The sequence below is a fragment of the Oncorhynchus nerka genome, linkage group LG2, assembly GCF_034236695.1.
Source record: "Oncorhynchus nerka isolate Pitt River linkage group LG2, Oner_Uvic_2.0, whole genome shotgun sequence".
NCBI classification, from domain to species: Eukaryota; Metazoa; Chordata; class Actinopteri; order Salmoniformes; family Salmonidae; genus Oncorhynchus; species Oncorhynchus nerka.
Window position 1 is genome coordinate 44,637,704 of NC_088397.1, and position 22,555 is coordinate 44,660,258.

A 22,555-nucleotide genomic window follows, 5' to 3' on the forward strand; every position below is an offset into this window, starting at 1 on the left:
CAAATAGAGCCTCTATATAGAGGAATAAAAACAGTCTTTTCATTAATGCTGTTGTGAGCAATAAATCAAATTAAAAGTGGGTTACGACTGCATTATGCAGACTATGAATGCAGAAGTATATGAATATGTGTATCTGTCCAATAGATGGGTTAGCTGACATAATCACAAAAACAATTTTATTTTAACTCGGCAAGTCAGTTAAGAACAAATTCTTATTTATAATGATGGCCTACCCCGGACAATTGTGTACCGCCCTATGGGACTCCCAATCACGGCCAGATGTGACTAAGCATGGATTTGAACCAGGGACTGTAGTGCCACCTCTTGCACTGAGATGCAGTGCCTTGGACCGCTGCACCACTCGGGGAATGCTTCAATGGGGCACAAGTCCGTGTGTTATTTATGTTTTTAATTCAAATTGGAGACGAAATATAGTTAAAATGTCAACAATCTTCAAGCCAACCCGTCTGTTTGGCCCCATAGTTGCACACGGGTCAGTTTTGTTGCTAAACAACCAACCCGTCTATAAGGATAGCTATTGTACGATACCATGCCGTAGGGAAGGAACATTTACTTAAAGAAAGACTGGCACAAAAGCATGTTCCGGTATAAAATACAGTTCTGATCAATGTAACCGCTGCATAATGGAGTAAGATAACCATTTCTGAATAAAACAAAAACACCGACTGTATTATGGCACATAAACAATTGTATAATGAGACAGGAAATCAAGGGAATACAGATATTTGGCGATTCATTTAAATATGTGATCTTTTTCGTGCCTGCTTTCTTTTCTGAGTGGTGACTTTGTTTACATGATCTAATCAAACATCAACCATTTTGTTCTATTCCACGAAGTGGAACACTTACTGTACATGGGTAGACCGTTTTTCATTCTGTCTTGTCATGTAGTTGCCATGTAAATGCGTTTCATCCCCATTGGTATTTACATTTTTATTTACACGCGGGTCAAAACCTTTTAGTCCCATGTCTACGATTTCCCGACGATACCACCATCCTTTTGAAATAACGTTTCACACGTTTCACCCATAGTAAAGTCCAGGAGAAAAGATGGTTTGCACAGGTAATCCTACTGTATATATTGTCAGTTTCTCTTTTGAAAGCAATCGGTGAAGTGACAATTAGTTGACAAATGGATTATTCACTTCTCAAACAGCGCCAACTGAAAGCTAAACAGAGCTACATTGTCAGGTGGCCGTGGGTTGAGCCTTGGTACTCACAGACAATTAGCTATCTACCGCCTAAATGGGCTGCCTGTCAGGCCTACTGTTCGTCAAATGAAAATGACTCCTGCAAACGCGCACATTTATTTGTTGACATTTTGGTCAGTTTCCCTTTATTGTACATTTGCAGAGGCAATCGCCTGTCGATTTTTATTCCAAGTTCTACAAAGAGAAGTAGTCTGGTGTGTGTGTATGTGTGTGTTTGCTCTCATGGGCAGTGGGGAGGCGAGTCATGAATCATATGATTCCTTATACTGTCTGAAGTTCTGCCTGTTTTTCTGGCAATATTTGCATTCATAAAACAAAGCTGTTCAATCATTGCAATGTTGTCTCATCAGGGATTATTATGTATAATAATAAATAATTAATTAAGCAGATGTTTTAATTGAGAGTTCCTCGTTTTAAAATAATGTGACACTTAAAATCTCTTTTCCTTAATAAATCTAGGAGGATGTGAACATTTCAAAAACTGCCTCTAGTGGTTCCTACGCAACCACACAGACTATAAAATGGCGTAGCAGTGCAGACGTGGTTTGTTGTTTCTCCCGTGTACATTTAGTATTTTTCATCTTTTTGTATATATTTCAATTTTTTTTTCCTATTTTTAAATTAAATATACCTCCTGGCAACCAGCCTCACCCAATGTGATACGGATCCGCTATTTTTTCAACCTTAGTCAGAACCTCCATCAGATGCTAGCCATCAGAAGCTAACCAGATAATTAGCAACTAGGTATTTAGTCATTGTCAGCCACTGCTAGCGGCCTTTACCTTCTGCACAGACTCCAGCCGATTTTAGCCTGGATAATACTTACACAGCTGATGCCTCCCGGACTCCACCCCAACACGACTAGAATCCACCACTACTCCACCGGATTCTTGCCGTAAGCTCTGGACCTTTGCATCGGATCATTGCTGCTAGCTAGCTGCTATAGTGGCTAACGCCCCTGTCCAGAAGCTAGCACCAGTTAGCTGCAAGCCATGCACATCTCCCAGCTAGCAAACAAAATTACTACAGCTACAATACCTCTTTCACCAACTGGCCTTGACCCTTTGTCGACATGGAGCCCCGCCGTTCCACCAGGACTGGTCTGCCGATGTAACTCCAACCGTTGTGCCCTCAACTGGCCTTTGCCGGACGTCGGAGCAGACGCTTCTATTAGCCCCGGCCAGCGAACTTTGAACGCTGTGTCTTCCGCTTGCTAGCGCAGCAATGACTACCCAGCGGCTTCCCTATTTCATCTATTGCTGTTCACTGGACCCTATGATCACTTGGCTACATAGCTGATGCCTGCTGGACTGTTAATTAATCACAGTACTACGTTTTGTTTATTTTTGTTTATCTGTCGGCCCTAGCCTTGAACTCAGGTCTTGTGTGTACTTAACTGACCATCTCTGCCCATTCATCGCCATTTTACCTGTTGTTGTTGTCTTAGCTGATTAGCTGTTGTTGTCTGAACCGTTGTTGTCTTCGCTAGCGCTCCCAATCAACACTTGTGATTGCTTAATGCCTCGCTTTATGTCCCTCTCAAAAGTCAATATGCCTTGTATACTGTTGTTTAGGATAGTTATCATTGTTTTAGTTTACTGTGGAGCCCCTTGTCCCACTCAACATGCCTCAGATACCGCCTTTGTCCCACCTCCCATACATGCAGTAAACCTCACCCAGCATAACTGCGTCCAGAGATGCAAACTCTCTTATCATCACTCAATGCCTGGGTTTACCTCCACTGTACCCTGAACCTATCCTACCATGCCCAGAAATCTGCTCCTATTATTCTCTGTCCCTAGCGCACTAGACGACCTGTTTTGATAGCCTTTAGCCGTACCCTCATCCTACTCCTCCTCTGTTCCTAGGGTGATGTGGATGTTAACCCAGGCCCTGCGTGTCCCCAGGCACTCTCATTTGTTGACTTCTGTAACTGAAAAGGCCTTGGTTTCATGCATGTTAACATCTGAAGCCTCCTCCCTAAATTTGTTTTACTCACTGCTTTAGCACACTCCAACAACCCTGATGTCCTTGCCGTGTCTGAATCCTGGCTTAGGAAGGCCACCAAAAATTCTGAGATTTCCATCCCGAACTACAACATTTTCCATCAAAATAGAACTGCAAAAGGGGGAGGAGTTGCAATCTACTGCAGAGATAGCCTGCAAAGTGCTGTCATACTTTCCAGGTCTCTGCCCAAACAGTTCGAGCTTCTAATTTTAAAAAATGAATCTCTCCAGAAATAAGCCTCTCACTGTTGCCGCCTGTTATAGGCCCCCTCAGCTCCCAGCTGTGCCCTGGCCACAATATGTGAATTGATTGCCCCCCATCCATCTTCAGAGTTCGTTCTGTTAGGTGACCTATACTGGGATATGCTTAACACCCTGGCAGTCCTTCAATCTAAGCTAGATGCCCTCAATCTCACACAAATTATCAAAGAACCCACCAGGTACAATCCATAAACATGGGCACCCTAATAGATATTATCCTGACAAACTTGCCCTGACATTATCCTGACAAATACACCTCTGCTGATTTCAATCAGGATCTCAGCGATCACTGCCTCATTGCCCGCATCCGCTATGGGTCCGGGGTCAAACGACCACCCCTCATCACTGTCAAACGCTCCCTAAGACACTTCTGCAAGCAATCCTTTCTAATCGACCTGGAAGGTTATTGACCTCATCCCGTCAGTCAAGGATGCCTGGTCGTTCTTTAAAAGTAATTTGCTCACCATCTTAAATAAGCATGCCCCTTTAAAAAATGTAGAACTAAGAACAGATATAGCCCTAGGTTCACTCCACACTTGACTGCCCTCGACCAGCACAAAAACATCCTGGGGCGGACTGCGCTAGCATCGAAATAGTCCCCATGATATGCAACTTTCAGGGAAGTCAGGAACTAATACACGCAGTCAGTCAGGAAAGCAAAGGCTAGCTTTTTCCAACAGAAATTTGCATCCTCTAACTCCAAAAAGTTTTGGAATACTGTACAGTCCATGGAGAATAAGAGCACCTCCTCCCAGCTGCCTACTGCACTGAGGCTAGGTAACACTGTCACCACGATAAATCCACGATAATCGAGAATTTCAACAAGAATTTCTCTACGGCTGGCCATGCTTTCTTCCTGGCTACTCGAACCCCGGGCCAACAGCCCCGCAGCTACTTGCCCAAGCCTCCCCAGCTTCTCCTTCACCCAAATCCAGATAGCAGATGTTCTGAAAGAGCTGCAAAACCTGGACCCCTATAAATCAGCTGGGATAGACAATCTGGACTAGGTGTCTGACTAGACTGTAAACTCTCCTTCCAGACTCGTATTAAACATCTCCAATCCAAAATTAAATCTAGAATCGGCTTCCTATTTCGCAACAAAGCCTCCTTCACTCACACCGCCAAGCATACCCTCGTAAAACTGACTATCCTACCGATCCTCGACTTCATTGATGTCATTTACAAAATAGCCTCCAACACTCTACTCAGCAAACCGGATGCAGTCTATCACAGTGGCATCCGTTTTGTCACCAAAGCCCCAACCACCCACCACTGCGACCTGTATGCTCTCGTCGGCTGGACGAGATACACCCGTCGTGTGATCCCACTACATATTCGTCGCCAGACCCACTGGCTCCAGGTCATCCACACGTCTTTGCTAGGTAAATCTCCGCCTTATCTCAGCTCACTGGTCATGATAACAACACCCACCCGTAGCACGCCCTCCAGTAGGTATATCTCACTGGTTATCCCCAAAGCCTACACCTCATTTGGCTGCCTTTCCTTCCAGTTCTCTGCTGCTAATGACTGGAACGAATCGCTGAAGCTGAACACTTATATTTCCCTCACTAACTTTAAACATCAGCTATCTGAGCAGCCAACCAATCGCTGTAGCTGTACATAGCCCATCTGTAAATAGCCCATCCAATCTACCTACCTCATCCCCATATTTTTTTTATTTACTTTTCTGCTCTTTTGCACACGAGTATTTCTACTTGCACATCATCATCTGCACCTATATCACTTCAGTGTTAATTTGCTAAATTGTAATTACTTCGCTACTATGGCCTATTTATTACCTTACATCCTCATGACATTTGCACACACCGTATATAGACTTTCTTATTTTCTATTGTGTTATTGACTGTATGCTTGTTTATTCCATGTGTTTTTGTTTGTGTAGCACTGCTTTGATTTATCTTGGCCAGGTCGCAGTTGTAAATGAGAATTTGTTCTCAACTAGCCTACCTGGTTAAATAAAGATGAAATAAATAAAAATATATATTTTAAATTGCAATCATGTAAACACCAGAGCTGGGAATTGCCCAGGACCTCACAATATGATACTATATGTATTGTGATTCTTACGATACCATTTGACACTGCAATTTTATTTCGATTTGATGTTCCAAACATACTGCTCAGTATGTCTGCTGCAGAGAGACAAGTGAGAGCATGAGAAAATTTGGTTTGATCAGTCGTGGAAATAAAAGTGATGAAAACATGTTGGCTCACTATTTAAAAAGAATATGGAGAACAAGCTATCGGATGAAAAATACCAGAGTTTTGGCGGAGGTACAGCCGACTAGCTCTAGCTAACGCTACATAGCAAAGCTACTTTTAAAAAAAAATATGTTTAAATAAAAATGATACTTGGAGTCAAAGTATCTATATAATATTTTCCCAAAATAATATTGCAATATGTAATTGTATCGATTTTCCCCCGATCACTAGTAAAAACACATACACACAAACAACGGACTGTCAATGTTCAGAATGGGATTGTTGACTGAAACTGTTTACTTGTCTCCAAGCCGGACGAACACGAGGGTTCGACGTCCCGTCCTTATGACCTAATAAGCCACGGAGAACAAATGAAATCAGTAAAAATGTGTCCATTAATAAAATATGTCTCTAACTTGGCTAGCTGGTATGTCAACAAAATATAGGCTACCTCTATGTGACTAGCTGGAACGCTCATTGACGGGCTTGTTCATAAAACCTTTTGATTTTAAAATAGTATATCAATGAACAGATTCCAAACAACATAAATAATATTTGTGACAGAGCTGTGTTGTTTAAATCAGTCTCTGGGCTCTATGATTCAGGGCAGAGCTCACTGTCATTAGCCTTGAACCCCCTGGGAGCAATCGCCAGATACAGTCAAAGTAGTGGCCTAATAATCTCAAACCATCCAGTCCCATCTTCAATTACCGGCCATCTCAACATGGTTTTTGTTAGAGTGGACCAGAGAAGAGCTGACCCTTTCAGGGGCCTGCAGAGAAACAGACCCCCAAAATGAGCGTTCTATGAAACCATAGCGAGGGTATGGGACTTGAAATTGGCAATTTAATAGGGCAGGGGTTGGACACAATTGAAATTGAGGTCACTGATTCAGCAGCTGATGCACAAACTGAAGTACAGTGGGATATGTGCCAGCCATGTATGACTGTCAGAGAAAGACAAGGTTTGGGCGGGATATTTGGTTCTTGGTCCTAATCTGTGCTGTTGTTTCTGATCAATGTCAAAGCCAATTAACCCAACACACTAATCTAATGCACTCAGTTGGGATGATGACATTCATAGCCAGAGGCCAAAAAAAAGCACAGTAGGCAATCCAGGGATCAACCTATATCACTGGTCAGTATAAAACCGGACTGAAAAATTACGTGAAAAAGAGAGATATCCTGTTCAAAATGTGCTGTGTTTAGTCCATTATATCTACACATTATATCATCTCTATCCACCTGGTTGTAAACAAAGAGGTTGTCGTTCTACTGAGATACCCACAGGAGAGAGAGGCCCAGCCATGGCCATTTTCTTTCCCATAGCAGACAGTGTGGGCACCATCTGCCAATGGCCACGGATGAATGGGGCTGGGAGGAGGCTAAATATGTGTCTCACAGTGGGCTGAAAATGAATTAAATATGGCTTGGTTTATTTCCCAGCTCCTATTTTCTGGAACTATTCACAGATATCCCTGCATGGAGCATACAGAGGGCTACACAATCACTAAGGGCATAGCTGGTTAGTAGACCCGCTGCAGCAGACTAGCTGAGATGGAATAGAGATCAGCGTGTCACTGGCTAGACCTGGGTTTTCTTTTTTTCTTTCATACCATTGAACAGCCAGTGCTAGATAGTGATGGGGGGAAAAATCAACACAGTTATATATTGCAATATTACTTGGACGATATTATATCAATACTTTGACTCCTAAGTATCAATTTGCTGGCAATTCCCACCCCTAGTGCTATAGGAAACAACCTTACACACACAATCCATGACATCATGCTTCACATGCCAGAGATCGCGTAGCCAGTAGGATGTTCAAAACAATAACCTACATGCATTGCAAACAATTGAGGTATTGTCCACCACCACCCGTCGTGTGATCCCAACCCCTGCTTCACAATAATGTGGAAACAACTTTAAATCAAAACGCAAAAGCTGGGGCGGCATTCAAGAGAAAGCGTTTCAAATGCATGCAATGTGAACACTGAGAGACGGTGTAAAAACCGTAGAGGCTTTTTTCTGAATCGATGCTGGGCCAGATTAGCTCCATTCAGGGACAATGAAGTCTGCAGCAGCAAGCAGGTGTTAGCGACAGCTGTAGTAAGGGGGCGTGCTGACTGCGCGAGGCATCGAGAGGAGACAGTGAGGAGAGAGGGGCGTTTCTATTTGTTGTGCTGTAGAAAGCAACAGGCTCGACAGGCAGGGAAAGGTTCCGCTTGGTTTTACTCACCCAGCATCTGGCTGAAGAGAAGCTGCTCCAGGTCACCAAGGACAGTCACTACCAGCTCTGGATCCACCTTGAGGAAGGACTGGCTCCCATCCCCTTGGCCCTTGGCCCCTGCCTCCCCAGAAGCTCCCGCCACTTGCTTCTTGTTGACAGCCTTGGCCTTGCTGGAGAGGATCTCATCATCAGATTTTCCATCCTCAGGGGTCTTACTCAGGGGCTTCACCTCTGCATAGGGACCCCTAGGGATCCGGCTCTGACCGGGTCTGACCAGGCCAGAAGGAGCCGCCAGTGGGCTGAAGGGTTTGGGTTTGCCCTGGAAGAGAGAGTGCTCTGACTTGGAGAGGTTGCGTGAGAGTGGCGCGCCACCTCCTCCGCCACTGCCACCCCCTCCTGCCAGCTTGGGCTTGCCCGTCTTGAGATGCCCCGCTCCAGGCTTGGCCATGTCATCACACCACTTGGGCTCGTAGAGGTGCATCTTCTTCTCCGCATCGGTGAGCACGGCCAGGTTGGTCAGGGACCTCTGCTTGCGAAGGTTGGAGGACACAGGCAGCCGCCCTTCAGAGCTACCTGCACGGTACACCCTCAGTTCCCCTCGCTGGGCACTCTGGGGCATCCCCGACTTGCCCCTCTTGGCTGCCACGCCAACAGCTTTGCCCTCTGCTTGGCCGTACGTTTTGGTACTTTCCGCCCGTTCCATCTTTAAATCTCCTTCTCTGCCTCCTTTCACACTACTTCTGAGCATGCCTCCTGCATAAGAGCATTGAGAAAAGCATCAGCGAGGAGAAAAAAATTGTATTCCTCTCGGTCCCCTTGTCCTTGTCAAGAGAAAACAGAAAAAGGCAACCACAACACAGTTCTTGGATCTTTGGTCCTTTTTTCAAACAGATTATAATTATTTTCCTCTCCTCCTTCCCCCTCTCTGTCCTCATGACAGACTCTCCCTTCTTTTCTCTCCTTTCTTTCCCTGTCCTCTCTCTCTCGTTCTCCCTGGCTCCGTTTTCTACTCCTCCCTTCAGCAGAGCCTCCTGCCGCTGAAGCGCGCAGCAGCAGAATGACAGTAGCAGCAGACGCAACAACAGCCCCTCCCCCCTCCTCCCTCTCTCATCCTATGTACCATTTAAAGACACTTTGCTCTGCCTCAGCAGCATGTGTGAAATGTAAAGGGAGCGATGAGAAATGATAAGCTTGGCATTTTTAAAACTGGACAGCATAATGATTTTTTATCACAGGCTTGTTTTCACACGCCCTCGCCTCTCTCAATCCCTTTGTTCTTCCCCTCCCCCTCCCTTCACCTCTTGGGTCAGGCACGTTCATCGCACACACAATTATGCATGATTTGCCTGTGTGCTGGGGAAATGGATTGTGCAGTCAGACACATTTAGGCATGTCGTTTACTCAGTGCACAAAATGAACAGGGTTAACAGCCCGTGAGGAAAGCTGTGTCCAAAAGCCCACAACAACTGGAACATCCAACTTAGCTGTTTATCCTGTCTGAGCTGCCTTATTACCTAACTCTAACCCTGATTTAATCATATGCTTAAATCTACTGAGTGTTATTGACTTTTTACTTAAATGGAACCAGTCCAATGATGTGTACAGAAGAACAATGCTGTTCAATAAGTTTCAAAGTGTGCCAATACCGTATTTTCATATATATATATATATATATATATATATATATATATATGTGAGGTATACACTATGACTGTACTATATATGTAAGTATACACTATGACTGTACAAACATAATTTGGAAGTCATAATTTACTATCGGAATTAAGATCTAGAAGAAATTTAGAAGAAAAAAAATATGTCAGAAAATATCACTCCTGTATCAAAATTATTGACGGTAAATCAAATTGTATTGGTCGCGTACAGAGTTTCACACAATAGGAAACAAGCTTGTCAGAGCAGCTTGGGAGTGAGGTCATCATCAATAGACTAAACTCTGCATGAGGGAATTGCTTGGGACGAGCAAGAACAAGTTTCAAATAAACAAAACAAAATGCTGATTTTGGCAGGTGTCTATGGAGGTTTTCAGGTCCTTTTTCACTATACAGTATCTTGCCAACAGCCTAAATGAGTGTCACTGGACCAAACAATTGTCATCTTTCCCCTGGCCAGCCAATCAGAATGAGTTTTTGCCAACAAAAGGGCTTTATTACAGACAGAAATACTCCTCAGCACCCTCAGATTTGGAGGTTCTGGGCTGCCATGGTTACACATGGTCTGCGGTTGTGAGGCCGGTTGGACGTACTGCCAAATTCTCTAAATCGACGTTGGAGGTGGCTTATGGTAGAGAAATGGACATTCAATTCTCTGGCAACAGCTCTGGTGGATATTCCTGCAGTTAGCATGCCAATTGCATGCTCCCTCAAAACTTAAGACATCTGTGGCATTGTGGATCGTGCTGTTTAATCAGATTATTGATATACTACACCTGTCAGGTGGATCGATTATCTTGACAAAGGATAAATGCTCACTAACAGGGATGTAAACAAATTTGTGAAATACATTTGAGAAAAATAAACTTTTTGTGCATATGGAACATTTCTGGGATCATTTATTCAGCTTATGAAACCAGAACTTTACATGTTCCATTTATATTTTTGTTCAGGGTACTAAGAAATGAAATGGTGGAATGGTAATTACAGTTAACCTATTTATTCATTTTTCAATAAATTCAATAAAACAAGTGCAACTAGGCGCCATTTGATGCCACAATTTCCTATTGAATACTAGGAAAATACTGTAAAATAAAGTGCTAGCACACTATGGAAAGAGCTGCAAGCAGCATAAGCACTAAACCCAGGTAACAGCATCCAACCCAGACTCATAATGTCTTATAGTATGTAAGTATAGCACTGGAATTACTGCAAAATGATTGTCTGCTTCACCCCCCCCACCCACTTAGAACAAGTGGACATTCATTGACTCTAAATACTGCATGAGGGCTGCTATACCAGCTAGGTGGCTTTCTGTTCACACAGACAACAGAGCTGGGAAATACATGCCTGTTTATTAACTTCTATACCTTCTATTACAGTAAAATAGTACAATATAGTGTGCATACATACTGTATGCACAATTATGTGTGTTGACATACAGTATGTGTGTAGTGTGCCCGCTTGAGAAATCAAGAAATCATTTCTAGGTTGTGCTCAAAAGCAATGAGACACAATTTCTCTTAACCAGGAGAACCAATAGCCTTTTGGGAACACTATGGTTCACTTTGCTTTGATGCAATGCAACGGACTAGTTTGTTACGATGCCTCAAGGGCCATTTCTCACTGCTCTCCCACCGTGTGCCTACACACTCCACTGGCCTGATATGTTGGTCCCGGGGCACCTGGGGTTCTTCTGAGACCCATGGAGTCATTTGATGTGGCTTAGCGAGGGGGACTGAAAACAATGTCATGTTTTGTTCTTGCTTGTCACAAGCGATGCCCCCATGCTGAGTTGAGTCCATTGATGATGACCTCACTCCCAAGCTGCTCTGACAAGCTTGTTTCCTGTTGTGTAGATATTTGTGGATGGGAAAAAGTTGATCACAATATTTTGAAAATATTTTTGTATGAGCATATTTATGAAATGGAGCTGGAAATATTGCAATTGCATCAAGTCATTTCTGCCTGAGCAACCCTACTGTACAACCAACATATCAACTGTGCATAAGTCCTTATAAAGAGAATGTTAGCTTACAAAAGACCACACAAAGTATCATAACGTACTCAGCCAATGATACGGCGAACCCATTTCCTGACTGTTCTCAACTGATTTAATGAACTAGGGGAGAGACAACCTTCCTCAGGAGAGATGAGGGTGAAACAGCATCCAGCCGCTGCTTTCCCACAGATCTGGAGACAATTCCGAATGTACTGGCCAGCAGTGTGTGTGTGTGTGTGTGTGTGTGTGTGTGTGTGCATGTCTATGAGTAAAGAGGCTATGAGGGGATAGTTCCACAGCTGCCAGTAGTAAATTTCCCTGGACAATCTGTGTAATCATTTTGTGGCGACTCAGCTGCTATGGGGTGCTGCAACATATGATGATGCAACACATAAAAGATGTAGAGGAACGTCCAAATGTTCTCACCCAGTGTGCGTGTGCGTGTGTGGTCAAAGAAAAACAGAGTGATCATTGATACCCTACCATAAAAATACATCTTGTTTAAATCACTAATTCAATAATTTTGCTGAGCGGAATATGAGACCGAGGGTCCACGATATTGTAAAAACCTGAATTAAATAATAATCCGTGGGTTTTTTCCCCCCAAACTTCCCTATATGCTGAATATTAGTGCATTCCTGCTGAGCTCAATGGGCTGGAAACCTGTAGAGGAAGGCTGAACCAAACTGCTAATCCGCCGTGCTCGTTTCCAATTTCATCAAAGTGATTATCTTACCTCCTTGTGTTAATGTGGGAGCATTTTGTCTTATGCCACAGAAATAATACTATTTTTAGAGTAAAATGTTCCACTGTATTGTTCCTGGACAAACCGACCAAAAATGTCAAAATGTTTACAGGCTGTTTCAACAGAAGTACTTCTTAATGAGCAACTGAATGCAAAAAAAAACGTATCTTGTTAGAAATGGCCTATGTGGCATTGATATTAGTCAGAGACATTTATTCCACTGGGAAAATGTGCTAAAAAGTGCAAGTAGGATAATATTGGTCATAAAGTCAGTATTTTCCAAAAACAGAGTTGTGTAAGATTTATGTAACTGAGGTCATCACGATTTACACAAGCGTTGGTTTTGGATTACAATCATGCCCACTTGCCCATGCTGTTTGAACTCTATGCAATCGTATAGCAGAACCTGACCGTGAGACAAACCTGCCCCCATTACGCAGCTCCTTAGGCTTGTTTACTTAAGACAACATGTCGCCAATGTTCTGTTGAAAGAACACTTGGCCCCTAAACTCTTTATGGAGTGGCCACTTGTTGATGTGTTTGATAGTGATCACTCGAGTCTGCCACTGTTTTGGACAAAATGAGAATTGAGACGATACGCACTTGAATCCCAACTGCCACAATAGAAAAAAAAAACATTTGAGAGAATCATCTGTGCTGCCACGACCTGTTTTGTAACATGATTCGCTATGAAATACTCCCAGATATGCGCTTTTTTTTTTTTACTTGAGAAATACTGCACCAAACACCTTAGCAAGACTTAGCAAAACTGCGCTCCTCGGAGATCTCCTCAGTGAAAACTTCAAACTTAATAACAGATTCCTTGATGAATCTTAGATTCATTCGGACTACTTTGACGAAGAGGTAGTGGCTATGTTGTTGCTACTCCAGAAGGACAAACAACAGTAACTGCCACGGTACGATATGGGGAACATAATACACCCAAATCGAACCACACCCCCAAGACCCCCAAAATGAGCACCAGAAAAAGAATTGGTGCATTCAGCCCCCTTCTGAGTGTCATTACTCACAGTCAATGCTGGTATAACTGCAACCAGCACAGCAATCAGATCAGAGTTACATATCCTTTCTTTCTTTAGATTGCTTGTTTGCTTGTTTTGTTTCGCTAAGGAAACCACACACTGATTACACTGATGAAGTCACACAGAGAGCATTTATCCATATGAAATAAACAGATAACCCGAGCATCCCTCTCTCCCTCATCAATAGTGTCTAGGACACAGTGACAGGTTAGAAGTGGCCCCCCAGGGCTGTCCCGGGGGGGGTGAGAGGCACTCCCTGACAGGAGGCGATAGTTGATCCCCAGATCAAATCACTGGGTCCCTCAGTCCGGCATCTGTCCATTCGGCCCTGAAGACCACTCAACCATGCAACCTGCCACCACCCTCTCTCAGAGGAATAAAGTGAGGGGCGGTCACAGCCTCTCTAAGTCATCACAATAATTAAGAGACTACTTTGAAGGCTTTTACAGTGAACGTAGTTTTATGAGGTACTTTTCTCATTATCCGTGCACTGGGTGTTCCTAAACAGTACTAATCAGTACAAAACTTGGACACAATGCCCCCCTATCTTTGTTACATTACCAGTGACCTTTGCATTCTCCTCTTAGGCCTGTGGTAATTGTAGGTTAACATTGTGGTTTGTTGTAGATAGGAATGTTTATACATGGATAATAATGGCAGAATGACTATTCTCTAATTGTCAACCATTAAGTAACTTCTTACTAAACATTTTCACAGACATGAACAGACATTTAAACAGACGTTTTCACAGACATGTCACTGTGAAGTCAAAAAAGCTCCTATTCAACATTTGATGATGCGAAACGTACAAACACCTGCTGTACTTGTCTTTCTACGATAAGATATGCCTAAAACAGGCAGTGGAGTTTAAAGTTAAGAGTGGCTTTTTAAGCCGTTTTCATATTTTGTACGGGATTTGAGAGTGATATTTAACAGTCAGGAAAACGTGTTTTCCCACATGTGTATTTATGAAAAGCTGTACTGACAAGACAGCAGCAGTGCCATCCAGTCGTGACAAACTGCTGGAGGAGATCCTAGATCCTGATGTATCAAACAGGTGGAGTAATGAAGCTTTTACTGTACTGTACATTAGCAGTCACTGTAGTGAGAACTAGTGACAGGGGCTGAGTTGGGCATATTAACAGTAGACTATTATAATATAGACTGCATATGCTGTATGTGTCTGGCAGTCTGCCCTGTTTACTGAAAAACAACTGCATGTTGTATACAGTATCATATTTCGCCGTATTGCCACGACTGACCAAAAAATACAGGGGGTGATTAAAATGTAAGTAATGTAGCGATGTGTTGTTTTAGTGTCATATGTTGAATAATGTAAAACATTATGTTGAATTGACTTTAGCCAACTTTAGGTCTTCTCCCTGAAGATTTTCTCTACCTGCAAAACAATGGGTCATAAAAAAAGCTCTATATCTATCCCTCTTATCCTCCTCTCTGCCCCGCTCTGGGCTCAGCTACTTCACAAGGGAGGGAAAGTATCTTTAGGGAAATAGTACCCAGGGGGTAAAGTACATTTTAGGGAGAAAGTACCTATTCAGTACCGGAATTGAGACTTGTGTGTCCCAGTCTTCATATTACTTTTGCTTTGGTCTTTCAACAACATGTGGTAGGAAACAGCGCAATAGCCGATCTGAAAAGGTACAAATCTGTAATTCTGCCTCTGAGCAAGGCACTGTTCCCCGGGCGCCAAAGACGTGGATGTCGATTAAGGCAGCCCCCGGCATGTCTCTGATTCAGAGGGGTTGGGTTAAATGCGGAAGACACAGGCATTCAGTTGTTCAACTGACTAGGTATCCCCATTTCCCTTTCCCTTTTCTAACTGCAACATGAATAGGTTATATCAGTAGCCTATATCCAAGGTACCCATCGCCCCTAATCTTCCTCGGATGCACTCATAAATGTTCTTCTACTCACAGAATGTTTCTAAGATATGAAGATATGATTCTCGAGCATTGGTCAAACAACCAATCATACAGTGACTCGTTGTTTAGATATTCTTCACGCCAGTCCAAACAAACTGAACTAAGGTGGTAAATGCACCAGAGTTCGGAAAAACCACTCCAAACCAGTTCGATGTGAAAGCCCCCTTAGTCCCAGAAAAAGGCAGAAGACTTTAGAGAGCTAGTTATTGCCCAAACACTAGCACACTGTCACGCCCTTACCTTAGAGAGACGTTTTATTTCTCTATTTGCTTAGGTCAGGGTGTGATTTTGGGTGGGCATTCTATGTTGTGTATTTCTATGTTGGCCTGATATGGTTCCCAATCAGAGACAGCTGTTTATCGTTGTCTCTGATTGGGGATCATATTTAGGCAGCCCTTTTTCCCACTTTCTGGTGTGGGATTTTGTCTACATTTAGTTGCCTGAGGGCACAACAGTGCTTCACGTTTCGTTTGGTTATTTGTTGTTTTTGTACAGTGAGTTTCGGTTTATTAAAATTATGTGGAACTCTACTCACGCTGCGCCTTGGTCTCATCATTACGACGAGCGTGACACACACTTAAGCTTACTGTGTGCTACCCAGTCGAAACTGTCAAGGCTCAGGAGAAGACCCAGATGCAGACAGTTTCGAAGTAACAAAGGTTTATTACAATGACGGGGGACAGACAAATGACAGGTCAAGGGCAGGCAGAGGTCAGTAATCCAGAGCAGAGTCCGAAAGGTACAGAACGGCAGTCAGGCTCAGGGTCAGGGCAGGCAGAGGTCAGTAATCCAGGGTAGTGTGCCATGGTACAGAACAGCAAGGTCAGGACAGGCAGAATGGTCGAAGAGAACTAAAAAACAGGAACTAGAGAAAGACAGGAGCACGGAAAAAACGCTGGTAGGCTTGACAAAACAAAACTAATTGGCAACAGACAAACAGAGAACACAGGTATAAATGCACTGGGGATAATGGTGAAGATGGGCGACACCTTTAGGGGGGTGGAGACAAGCACAAAGACAGGTGAAACAGATCAGTCGTGTGACAGAAGCAAGTTTGTGTATATATTAGATTTTGTGACGTTTTTGTATGTTTTTTTAATGTTTTTGTTTGTTTTGTATGTTTTGTAAGTTGTCTTGAGGCTAGTCGAAGTTCGGTAGCCGAGTCCGTTGCACCCTTTCGTCAGTGATTGTTCAACAGTAGGGATTATTCAATTAAGTGTTTGTTGTCATTCAACAACAGACAACTAGTTTTCATGTGCATTTTTTCGCTTGAGAAATACTGCACCAAACACATTAGTTAGATGTAAAATTGTGCGACTAAGACCTCTGCCAAAACGTAAAATATGAATTTCACACATTAATTCAGACTATAAAACAGTACTGTTGTTGCTTCTTGTTTTCCAAGTGTAGGTATTTTAAGGGAGTATGTGAGCACAGACATTCACTCCACCTAACCGAGCTCTGATAGGAGCAAACCGAACCTATGCATGCGGACGCCTAAGCTAACCTTCTTCAAGGAAAGAAGAAGACAGTCAGAGCACAGCCTCCGGAACTCAATGAATTAGCCAAAAGACAGAGCAACCAGGAATACAATCCTGAGGAGACAAGAAGAGAAACAATCACAAGGATACTCAGAACAAGAAAGGCTACACAGCCATCTTCCCCTTTGTTCTTTTCTATGTGGCCTGAGCAACAGACTTTGCTCATTCACTGAGTATGACATCTTAATATTCTGATATATCGAGGTCTTTACTTCGCATCTTTCACCCTGTTCCCTACCCTTTTCCATGATCATTCTCATTATGTTTGTAAATATTTGGATTACGTTGTATATAATTGATGTATAATGGAATTGTGTTGTCTTCTTTCTCTGGAAGAAGTGAGCTCAAATTGACGAGTAAAGAACTCATAACTTCAGATAAACCCCAGTTAAATCACCAGGTTATTGTTGAACTAACGCATAAGTCAGGTCTTCATAGAAGACCAATTTTGTCCAATAACAGGCTGGTGCTCCGATTTCATAGTAATAACTGGACACACTTCACTACGTCAGCATTAACACAATCCAGACTGTGCATTGTCAGGGTATTGCCACACAACTCAGTGGTGTGGGAAGGCTGGAGGGAGTGACTTCAACCCGCTGAGGTGTGCGGTAATTACCTAGCAACGCACAGACGGGGGTGTGTTAATGTGCTTATAAAAAAATGGATTGAAACATTTTATTTGTGAGAATTCCTTCTGAAAACGACTGTTTGTCGCTAAAAAAGCCAGCAGTTTCTGGTTGCAGCAGTGTGGTTCATTTCTGACATGAATGTATCCCCCACTACTTCTCTGACTGTTTCCATGTCACTAAGGGACATACAACAAGTTATGTCGTTGATGACAGAACGATAATATTGGCCTCAGTCTGCCTTAGTAGTAATGCCATAACTGCTACATACTCACTTGGCTAGCCAGCTATAGAGTAGCAGGGACAATTAGCTGCCTCTTCCTCTCTGTTGGTTGTTACACAAGCTGGCTCAACTTCTTATCACTTCACTTGCTAGCTAACTAGTGCGCTAACATTAGCTAGCTCCCTACAGAACAGCAGAGTCACGTCAGAGACTTGACAGGAGAAATGAGAACAAACTCCATCTTCCTAGCTATAGTGCCTTCAGATAGTATTCATACCCCTTGATTTATTCCACATTTTGCTGTGTTACAGCCTAAATTCAAAATTGTTTAAATATATGTTTATTTCTCACCCATATAACACAATGCCCAATAATGACAATGTAAAAACTAAATACAGGAATATCTCATTTACTGTACATAGGTATCGACACGCCTCAGTCATTACATTTTAGAAACACCTTTGGCAGCGATACAGCTGTGAGTCTTTCTGGGAGAGTAAGAGATTTGCACACCTGGATTGTGCAATATTTGCACATTATTCTTCTTAAAATTCCTCAAGCTCTGTCAAGTTGGTTGTTGATCATTGCTACCCAGTCATTTTCAAGTCTTGCCAAAGATCTTCAAGCCGATTTAAGTCAAACCTGTAACTAGGCCACTCAGGAACATGCAATGTTGTCTCGGAATCAACTCCGGTGTATATTTGGCCTTGTGTTATAGGTTATTGTCATGCTGAAAGGGAATTTGTCTCCCAGTGTCTGTTGGAATGCAGACTGAACCAGGTTTTCCTCTAGGATTTTGCTTGTGATTAGCTCTGTTCCATTTCTTTTTACTCCTTGGTCCTTGTCGATGACAAGCATAACGATAATATGATGCAGCCACCACCATCCTCTCCGGCAACTGAGTTAGGAAGGACGCCAGTATCTTTGAAGTGACTGGGTGTACTGATACACCATCCAAAGTGTGATTATTAACTTCACCATGCTCAAAGGGATATTCAATGCTTTTCTCTATTTCATTTAACCAATCTACCAATAGGTGCCCGTCTTTGCGAGGCATTGGAAATCATCCCTGTTTTTTGTAGTTTGAATCTGTGTTTGAAATTCCCTGCTCGACTGAGGGACCTTACAGATACTTGTATATGTGGGGTACAGAGATAAGGAAGTCATTCAAAAATCATGTTAAAGACAATTGCAACTAATTATGAGACTTTTTACTCCTGAACTTATTTAGGCTTGCAATAACAATGGGGGTTGAATACTTATTGACTTAAGACATTTCAGCCGTTCATTTTGTATTAATTTGTACAGTTGTCAGACCTTAGCCAAATACATTTGGATAAGGTCTGACAACTGTAAACCATTTGACATTACAGAGTATTGTGTGTAGGCCAGTGACTCAATATCTAAATGCAATCCATTTCAAATTCAGGCTATAAAACTATAAAACTATACCTACAGTATGTGGCTAGCCAGCCACAATTTGCAGGGCAAATTGTACATACACCTTAGCCAAATACATTTAAACTCAGTTTTTCACAATTCCTGATATTTCATCCTAGTAAAATATCCCTGTTTTAGGTCAGTTAGGATCACCACTTTATTTTAAGAATGTGAAATGTCAGAATAACAGGAGAGAGAATGATTTATTTCAGCTTTTATTTCTTTCATCACATTCCCAGTGGATCAGAAGTTTACATACACTCAATTAGTATTTGGTAGCATTGCCTTTCAATTGTGTAAATTGTGTAAAATGTTTCGGGGTAGCCTTCCACAAGCTTCCCACAATAAGTTGGGTGAATTTTTGCCCATTCCTCCAGACAGAGCTGGTGTAACTGAGTTAGGTTATAAGGCCTCCTTGCTCACACATGCTTTTTCAGTGCTGCCACAAATGTTCTATGGGATTGAGGTCAGAGCTTGGTGATAGCCACTCCAATACCTTGACTTTGATGTCCTTAAGCCATTTTGCCACAACTTTGAAGTATGCTTGGGGTCATTGTTCATTTTGGAAGACCCATTTGCGACCAAGCTTTAACTTCCTGACTGATGTCTTGAGATGTTGCTTCAATATTTTCCTACCTCATGATGCCATCTATTTTGTGTAGTGCACCAGGCCTCCTGCAGCAAAGCACCCCCACAACATGATGCTGCCACCCCCTGCGTCACGGTTGAGATGGTGTTCTTTGGCTTGCAAGCCGCCCCCTTTTTCCTCCAAACATAACAATGGTCATTATGGCCAAACAGTTCTATTTTTGTTTCATCAGACCAGATGACATTTCTCCAAAAAGTACAATCGTTGTCCCCATGTGCAGTTGCAAACTGTAGTCTGGCTTTTTTATGGCGATTTTGGAGCAGTGGCTTCTGCCTTGCTGAGCGGCCTTTCAGGTTATGTCGATATAGGACTCGTTTTACTGTGGATATAGATAATTTTGTACCTGTTTCCTCCAGCATCTTCACAATGTCCTTTGTTGTTGTTCTGGGATTGATTTGCACTTTTCGCACCAAAGTACGTTCATCTCTAGGAGACAGAACGCGTCTCCTTCCTCAGCGGTATGACAGCTCCGTGGTCCTATGGTGTTTATACTTGCGTACTATTGTTTGTACAGATGAACGTGGTACCTTCAGCTGTTTGGAAATGGCTCCCAAGGATGAACCAGACTTGTGGTGGTCTACAATTTTTTTCTGAGGTCTTGGCTGATTTCTTTTGATTTTCCCATGATGTCAAGGAAAGAGGCAGTGAGTTTGAAGGTAGGCCTTGAAATACAGCCACAGGTACACCTCCAATTGACTAAAATGATGTCAATTAGCCTATCAGAAGCTTCTAGAGCCTTGACATCATCTTCTGGATTTTTACAAGCTGTTTAAAAGTTACAGTCAACTTAGTGTATGTAAACGTCTGACGTACTGGAATTGTGATAATAATAATAATCATCATCTGTCTGTAAACAATTGTTGTAAAAATTACTTGTGTCATGCACAAAGTAGATGTCCTAACCTACTTACCAAAACTATAGTTTGTTCACAAGAAATTTGTGGACTGGTTGAAAAACGAGTTTTAATGACTCCAACCTAAGTATATGTAAACTTCCAACTTCAACTGTAAATATTTCTAAATCCTTAAACCATTTGACATTACAGAGTATTGTGTGTAGGCCAGTGACTCAATATCTAAATGTAATCCATTTCAAATTCAGGCTATAAAACTATACCTACAGTATGTGGCTAGCCAGCCACAATTTGCAGGGCAATTTGTCAGCTATTTGTGTAGTGCTTCTTGATTGACGATTGGTTGGCCCACTTAACGTTAGTTAGCAAGCGTGCATGCTCACTGCCTAGGCAGCAACCTACTTGCTACGAAGTTACAAAAAAACAAACCAACAAACTGAAATTGGATGCATTCAAAATGCAGGACCGACGAGGGTAAACTTTACTACCTAGCTAGAATGAATTAGTTTATGCAGAAATGTCTTTTTTGCAGAATCTTAAGGTGAGTGATATGCATATTACGGTCTGTCTGTGTTACAAAATGTGTTGCAGCCACGAGCCAAGTGTAACAGGCCCTACACCCAAACAAGGGCACTGCGTTCATCCACCTCTGGCCTGCTCGCCTCCCTACCACTGAGGAAGTACAGTTCCCGCTCAGCCCAGTCAAAACTGTTCGCTGCTCTGGCCCCCCAATGGTGGAACAAACTCCCTCACGACGCCAGGACAGCGGAGTCAATCACCACCTTCCGGAGACACCTGAAACCCCACCTCTTTAAGGAATACCTAGGATAGGATAAAGTAATCCCCCTCCCCCCCCCTCCCCCTTAAAAGATTTAGATGCACTACTGTTCCACTGGATGTCATAAGGTGAATGCACCAATTTGTAAGTCGCTCTGGATAAGAGCGTCTGCTAAATGACTTAAATGTAAATGTAAATGTAACATGAATCTTTTAATTTTAACGTACGCTTCATTAAAGTTTGTGGTTACCACTGGCTTTGGATCTGAGGTGAGATACATTTTCTGCCATGTTTTGTTTTGGTCAGGGCTCAGAGGTGGCGCATGGATATTTCGAAAACTGGCGCTACTTCAGAGATTGACGAGGCTACTTCAGACAGTGCAGATTACAGGGAATTGTCAATGGCTTGGAGCCCCATTTTAGCCAATCAGATCGTAATGTAATGTAGCTAATCATGGTTGAATGATCTGTCAAAACATGATCAGGGGCAAGGATTGATTCTAAGCAGAGTGGAATTCAAATAGATTTATGTTGAAAAGGAACATGGAAAAACCACATAGCAGTGGCATAGTCGTAATTTGAACATTAGGACACATTTTGGCGGGGGTCTGTTGGAATGATGAAACATCCTCACCAAAGACTGAACATTCCATCTTTTGTGTGTGAATGTAAATGTCTTTAGTGTTTGTTAAAGGGCCCTGTTTTCAGTCATATTTCATATCCTGTTATAGTTTGAATGTTTTTCCATCATTTCACCTGCAGCAGTTAAGTGTGTCAATTGAATGTGTGAGGTATGTGTGTAGAATAAGGATTAATTGTGTATTGTAGGCCCCACCAATTTGAGTTGATTGAATACAGGTGTATATCTGTTTGTGGGGATGGTCGGTGGGGGCTGGACTGTCCTGCTGGGAAGTTGGCGATGGCATAAATGGATTTTGTTAAGCAGTGGTGTGTATTCATGGAGGCCAAGAGAAGCAAGGCTTCCCCAAAAATTGACCAATATCTTTTTTTTAATCATAAAATAATTTATCTTTCGTTTCTCTGTGTTTCATAATTTTCCTTCAATTCCCAAGATGCTGAAAGTA

The 22,555-nt window shown here is 42.6% G+C and overlaps 1 protein-coding gene across 12 annotated transcripts in view; it reads right to left on the reverse strand.

Moving 5' to 3' along the window:
• nav1b (neuron navigator 1b) overlaps nt 1–22,555 on the reverse strand; it is a 128,730-nt gene that overhangs the window by 70,034 nt on the left and 36,141 nt on the right. For 8 of the 12 annotated variants that reach the window (XM_065026589.1, XM_065026587.1, XM_065026622.1 and 5 more), the window contains exon 4: nt 7,964–8,707. The exons of the other annotated variants lie outside the window; for them this stretch is intronic. In XM_065026589.1, coding sequence (XP_064882661.1) covers nt 7,964–8,707 — 744 coding nt within the window. The remainder of the gene's footprint in view (nt 1–7,963; nt 8,708–22,555) is intronic. 12 annotated transcript variants of the gene reach the window in all.